General features: G+C 36.7%; 1 protein-coding gene across 6 annotated transcripts in view; it reads left to right on the plus strand.

Moving 5' to 3' along the window:
- anks1b (ankyrin repeat and sterile alpha motif domain containing 1B) overlaps positions 1 to 7,500 on the plus strand; it is a 227,912-nt gene that overhangs the window by 171,951 nt on the left and 48,461 nt on the right. For all 6 annotated transcript variants that reach the window (XM_046859927.1, XM_046859928.1, XM_046859929.1 and 3 more), the window contains 2 exons: positions 4,146 to 4,244; positions 6,217 to 6,369. In XM_046859927.1, coding sequence (XP_046715883.1) covers positions 4,146 to 4,244; positions 6,217 to 6,369 — 252 coding nt within the window. The remainder of the gene's footprint in view (positions 1 to 4,145; positions 4,245 to 6,216; positions 6,370 to 7,500) is intronic.

Genomic DNA, 7,500 nt, shown 5'->3' on the forward strand with positions numbered 1-7,500 from the left:
TCCAGGGTAACTAATGTACCACGGGCGAATAAAAGCATGTGGTATGTATCGCGTTGTTGAGTCGAGTGTACACACATGCCATGAATAGTACAAGTGTAGCGCATATGTGACACGCTTGACAGGATGCTGACTTTATTGCTGACGTATTTCAGTGGGACACGTGGAGATTTTATCAGAGAGAAGACATGGCGTGCATGATGGCGACTCAAAGCTTTTATCATTATGATTTAATCATCAATAATGCACCACTCAGCCTGTCCACTGTCCACTCTTATTATTATTTTTCTCTGATTCGGTTGTACCTGTGTGTGTGTGTGTGTGTGTGTGTGTGTGTGTAACAATTTGTGTGAACGTGTACACGAAAGTGTGAATGCATTTATGTTTAATGCACTCAGATCTCTGTCGGGTATCCAGCTGATTTGTCTGATGAGGCTTAAATAAAGGTCATTAAAGGTGAATCTCTACATGTGGCAAAGGAATGATAGTCCTGTGTGTGTGTGTGTGTGTGTGTGTGTGTGTGTGTGTGTGTGTGTGTGTGTGTGTGTGTTTATTAACTTTTTCTTATTGTTAGAAATGTGGAAATGTCAGTTTTTTACACTTTGTACTTGTGACCTGTAAAACATTGTTTGTTTATGAGTTCTCATTTTCTCAATACATTTTTCTAGCTAGCTACATGCTATATATATATATATATATATATATATATATATATATATATATATATATATATATATAGAGAGAGAGAGAGAGAGAGAGAGAGAGAGAGAGAGAGAGAGAGAGAGGTTCATCTAAATAAATTAGAATATGATTAAAAAGTTTATTTTAGTAATTAAAACAAAAAGTGAAACTGGTATATTATATAGATTCATCACACACAGACTGATATATGTCAAGTGTTTATTTCTTTTCATTTTGATGATTATGGCTTACAGCCAATGAAAACCCAAAGTTTCTCAGAAAATTGGAATACAGTGGAACCTCGGGTTACGAACGCCCCGGCATACGTATAATTCAGGTTACGAATCGCAGTTCATCAAAATTTTTGCCCCTGGTTACGAACAATATATCGGGATACGAACGTCGCTCACCAAAAAATCGCAGGCAAGTTGGTTGTTTTGCTCTATCCACGCAGCTCGTCACATCAGTTAGCGTCCTGTGTCCCTAGCGAGAGCATCGTGTTACTTATCCGCTTGAACTTTTCCCGACAGCAGCGGAACAACTCGTTAGTTGATGCTCGTGGAATGATGAGATGGACAACATTAGCCGATGCATAAGCACTTTACTTGTTTTTATGAAGATAGATTAGCAGGGTTACAGTCTTTTCCAGTACAATACCCATAATGAATTTCACTCTGGACTTCAATACCAACTGATAGTAGCCTTAAAGAAACAGCTCTCATTTTCCCTCTAATGCAACAATTGTCTCAGCGTTCGTGTTAATAACACTGTCTTTAATATTCTATAATATAATATATAATAATATATAAATAATATAATATAATAAGATTCTCCTTCCAAACAATAACTCTCCCTCCTCCCCCTTTTACGAATGTCGTCTCCTGCAGCGAGTCTTCTCAAAGGGAAAGTACCCGGTAAAGATCTTTTCCTCTTTTGTATGTTTTTATGTGGTATGATTTTAATATAACGTTAAAAGTAAATAATATTAGTGATTATTGGCTTTATTTTTATTTAAGTAATATTTTTGGTTGTCCAGAATGAATTACCGAAGTTTCTGTTCATTATTATGGGGAAATTTGTATCGGGATACGAACTTTTCAGGTTATGAATAAAGTACCGGAACGAATTAAATTCGTAACCCGAGGTTCCACTGTATTGTGAAAAAGTTCAATATTAGAGACTTGTGGTGTCTCAATTTAATCAATTAATTAATTCCGAAAGCCTTTAAATTGTGTCTCAGTCTGGTTCAGGATCCACAATCACAAAGAAGTCGGCTGATTTGACAGTTGTCCAGAAGATGATCATTGACCCCCTGCATGTAGAGGGTAAGACACAAAAGGTCATCGCTAAAGTACTTGCTGTTTACAGACTGCTGTAGCCAAGCACATTAATGGAAAGTTAAATGGAAGGAAAAAATGTGGTAGAAAAAATAAAATGAAGCCCATTCAAGAATTTGGTGGAGATTCATAAAGAGTGGACTGCAGCTGGAGTCAGTGCTTCAAGAGCCTCCACACACAGACGTATCCATGGGCTACAACTGACTCATTCCTCATGTCGAGCCGCTCCTGAACCAGAGACAACGTCAGAGGTGTAAAGTGTAAAGTTTGCACAGTCAGTGGTGGTTTGGGGAGTCATTTCATCTGCTGGCGTTGGTCCACTGTGTTTTATCATGTCGAAGGTCAGCACAGCCGTCTACCAGGAAGTTTTAGAGCACTTCATTCTTCCCTCTGCTGACCAGCTTTATGGAAATGCCAATTTCAATTTCCAGCAGGACTTAGCACCACACTGCCAAAAGTACTAACACCTGGTTTAAGGACCATGGTATCCATGTGCTTGATTGGCCAGCAAACTCGCCCGACCTAAACCCCATGAAGAAACTATAGGGTATTGTAAAGAGGAAGATATGAGACACCAGACCCAACAATGTATATATAATTTTGATTTTATTTTATTGCTATTAAGTAATATTCCATTTTTCTGAGATACTGAATTTTGGGTTTTCATTGGCTATAAGCCATAATCATCAAAATGAAAAGAAATAAACACTTGAAATATATCAGTCTGTGTGTGATGAATCAATATAATATACCAGTTTCACTTTTTGTATTGAATTACAAAAATAAATCAACTTTCTAATGATATACTAATTTATTCAGATGGCGTTTCCGGTTTATCGGCTGATTTTCCCGGTCTCTCGCGGAGATCGACCATAGACCAAAAAACTTATAGCCAATTGTTTTTATGGAATTTTATGTTAAAATGAAATGTATTAATAAAAATGTAATTATTAATTGTAAAATTAAGTAAATTGTTAATACAGTACAGTCTGCGGTGACGTGTATCTTTAACTCTTTAATGATGTCATATGACACTTCAACCAATAAACAAGCAGAGAAACTACGCATAGGCTACGCTACTACCGAACTGTATACTGTACATGTACTTGTACTTGCTATAAATGTGATGCAGTGTACTGTATTTCTACCAATTCACACAATTCATCTCGCTATATTCTTGCAAATGGTTGTGTGTTTAAAGTGTGTGGGAGGATGATTTACGACCCAAACATAAAAAAAAAAAAAAAAGCATTTTTGAGGTCTTGTCCGTTTACGTGGGATTTCTCTCTTTTATCTCTTTCTCTCTCTCTCTCTCTCTCTCTCTCTCTCTCTCTCTCTCTCTCTCTCTCTCTCTCTCTCTCTCTCTATATATATATATATATATATATATATATATATATATATATATATATATATATATATATATATATTGGAACTGTAGTCAAAGTTTTGTATATACAGCGCATCCAGAAAGTATTTACATCACTTTCACTTTTTCCACATTTTATGTTACAGTTTTATTACAAAATGGACTAAATTCATTATGGTTCTCGAAACTCCACAAACAATACATCATAATGACAACGTGAAAGAAGTGTGTTTGAAATTTTTGCACCTGAGCTCGATTTTAAGTGTCAAAAAGGCTGAAAAAGTGGCAAGAATGTGAATACTTAGGTACATGTGATTCTTTTTTTTTTTTTTTTTTATAAATTTGTAAAGATTTCAATCAAATTTTATATGTAACATTTTTTTTTTCGATCGAAGAAACCAATGAAATAAAGGGAGATGGAAGTCAGGTGAATGTGATGTGCAGAACCCCATGTAGAACTGATTTTTCCTGGAGCAGATCTGGAGCACTGGAGCAGATCTGGAGCACTGGAGCAGATCTGGCGTTCCTAATCACTGTTTAGAAAAATGCCAATTGAGTTCCATCTTTTAAAGGTTAAAAAAAATTCATATGAGTGCTTATTCGTCTTCTGTTCATGCTACATTTGTGTTGAAGTGGTTAATTCCTTGAGGAAGTAAGCAATTATTATTAAGAACCGACATCAGTTTGTCGGGTCATTAATGTTTTAGCGCTTGTAATCCGATTAGAAGTGTTTAATGTGCTGCTTAATTTTTGTCTTACAGGGCAGCAATGTGGTAGAGGACCAGGACCTGCTGGAAATCGGGATTCTGAACTCGGCACACAGACAGCGCCTCCTGCAGGCCATCCGTCTTCTTCCCAGGGTCAGTAAATCAGGCAGAGATCCCACACACAGCATGATGCGTCACACTGTTAAACAAATAGCAGCACCATTTAATCATGGCACACACACCATGTATCCTCATAAGTAGCTGGAATCATGAAGGTCAGGGTGAGGCAGATAGAAATGAGCAGATTGCTGTATTTATTACAGAAAAGGTCTAGAACTTTTCCCCCTCACCATTAGCATGAATCCTAGAGTTTTGTATACTTTGGATTTCTAGATGTGTCAGTTTGTTTTATGTGTAAACTATGTAAAGGCATTTGTGGTTTTTAAGTACATTTTAAATAAGTACATGAGCCAGCACTACTATCCGACAGCATTTCGCTTTTAGTCGTGTCTGCATCACTGACATCTGTCTTGTCCGGATATGATTTAAAATGTAGTTCAGACTAAAGATTTTTAAGTAAAAGTAAAATGACAAATGTGAAAAACTACTTAAAAAATGTGAATTACTTAATTAAATACTCAATTATAGTAAATGTAATTTGTTACTTTCCACCTCTGTGAACACGCAGTCTGAATTTCTTCTGGAAATCTCAAGAAATAATTAATCTGTGAATTAATTCAGCAACGCAAAGGCCCGGGGGTTATTACACTTCCAAACTTGACAGATATGCAGCTGATCTGAACATCAGCCACCCATTCTGACAAACAACCTCCTCACCTTGGGTCCATCTTAGTCCAGGATCTAAAATATAAATGAAACATCTGCTTTTATCTGGAGAAAGAAAAGCAGTAAAAAATGCACTTGACCTGGCAAGAGATCAGTAAGATCTTTTCTTGGAGCCCGTCAGACTCTGGGGTTTGATGTGTTGTAGATCCTGTGATGCTTTTCTGCCAGCCTGGCCATTCTCTTCTGACCATGACAACCGCAGTGCACTGGATTTTTCTTCTTGCACAATTTTGTGTGGGGAAATATCAGAAGATCATCCTGGTTCCTTTAATCTGACATTTACAACAAACTAACTCGATTCAACTCGAGCGCTTTATCTGTATCTGTGAAGTTTTATAAAGTGAGTGATGTTCTGAATGTTGGAGCAACTTAAGGTTGACTTATATACTGTGTACACTTTATTAGGAACACCTAGTTCTGTTTTTTTGAAGACCCAAAAAGGCAGTGAATTATTTAGCTGTGTGTGTGTGTGTGTGTGTGTGTGTGTGTGTGTGTGTGTGTGTGTGTGTGTGTGTGAGCTGGGAAGTGGAAGTTTTTTCACATGTATTTGATAGTTCATACTGCCTTTAATCTATAAATATACATGATTCGCTATCAGAAGTTGGATCTACTATACTTAGTCTATGATGGATAGTTTTATTAACATTGGACCACAGCATTGTCAAATTCTCATTCTGATTCTACTGCTGATACATTTTTAACTGCAGCACTGAATCTGCAATTCAAATCACAGGTTTATGGACAAAAGGATTGTGGAAGCATGCTATGTGCTTCTTTCCACATTGAGTCCCTATTTGCTGTTGTGATAACCTCCACTCTTCTGGGAAGATGTTTCACTGTCTACCAGAAGACTTTTGATTCATTGGTATATGAAAGAATCCTGGAACAGTCAGAGATAAAAGTGTAACATCAAGTGTTCATCAGGAATGAAGAGAATGCTACAAGATGCATTTTTTTTCTCTTCTGTTTAATACAGAATAGCTTAACTGATAACTAATACTAAGTAAAAACTGAACCTGGAGTGATTTTGTAGTTGCGTATGATTTAATATAAATACACAAGCTCAGGATGAGACTAGCACCTTGGACAGTAGTCCAGGTCTCCAGAGCTGGTTTGAATGAAGACATTAATAACCATGAGCAGTTAAAAGCAAGAACACGACCTGAGGGTCCAGTAAAGAGAAGCTGAGCTTGTCTTTATGCTTGGTAATGATACCATTCTATATGTGTGTGTGTGTGTGTGTGTGTGTGTGTGTGTGTGTGTTGTGGATCTGTCTCAGGTGCGGCCCATAGGCTATGATGGCAACAACCCCACTTCAGTGGCAGAATGGCTGGAGTCACTCGAGCTAGGAGACTACACCAAGTCATTCCTCATCAATGGCTACACATCCATGGAACTGGTTAAGAAGATCTGGGAGATTGAGCTCATCAATGTAAGTCCAAAAATATCTTCTAATACTTCAGACCTCTTCTTCCTAAGTCCGAAATCTGGTGATTGATGTAATGACGAGCAAGAATTCAAGCCATATTATTAACACTATGACGCCACATCTTTCACTGTAGCCACAGCAGCACCACCAGCATACATCATCTTTAGTAGAAGCATCGGCATTAACCTTCTAAAATGGATTTGAAATTGTGTGTTTTTGTGCAAATTCGACAGAAAAGAAACCGCAAAAGTATAAACGGTTCATGATAAAGTTTAACACCTGTTTTAAACTGTTTTGCCGGCCGTTAGCTTAAGATGTTTTAAAAGTCCGTCTTGTAAAATCCTTGTAAGTGTGTCTGAGACCAGTTCAATTTCTTCTCCTCTGTCAGCCATTGTGAGATGAAAGAAATAGCTACAGAATCAAATCCACACCTGTAGATTTGAGTGCAGTTTGCTACAGAATAGCGCTCTCTCTGACCATCCAATCAGAGGATGTGAAAATGCAGATGTTATTGTACGCCTGTGAGAGGGCCTCAGTGTCACCAAATCGCAATCTGATTGGTTAAAGCAACAAGTTTATTCTCATGTTCTTTATGCTATAGGTGCTATTATTCTGCTATTCTACTTTTGACCTCGGGAACATGTGATGTGATGGCTGAAATCTGATTGGATAGAAACTCTAATGTGAAATTAGACTCTGAGAGAAACACTATGAAATGAAAAGAAAAGATTATTATATATATATATATATATATATATATATATATATATATATATATATATATATATATATATATATATATATATATATATATAAATAAAAGATACATATATATATAGTACAGACCAAAAGTTTGGACACACCTTCTCATTTTCTTTATTTTTATGACTATGAAAATTGTAGATTCACACTGAAGGCATCAAAACTATGAATTAACACGTGGAATTATATATGGAATTATATACATAACAAAAAAGTGTGAAACAACTGAAAAATGTCATATTTTAAGTTCTTCAAAGTAGCCACCTTTTGCTTTGATTACTGCTTTGCACACTCTTGGCATTCTCTTGATGAGCTTCAAGAGGTAGTCACCTGAAATGGTCTTCCAACAGTCTTGAAGGAGTTCCCGAGATG

This window comes from Silurus meridionalis, chromosome 10, assembly GCF_014805685.1.
Source record: "Silurus meridionalis isolate SWU-2019-XX chromosome 10, ASM1480568v1, whole genome shotgun sequence".
Classification (NCBI taxonomy): domain Eukaryota; kingdom Metazoa; phylum Chordata; class Actinopteri; order Siluriformes; family Siluridae; genus Silurus; species Silurus meridionalis.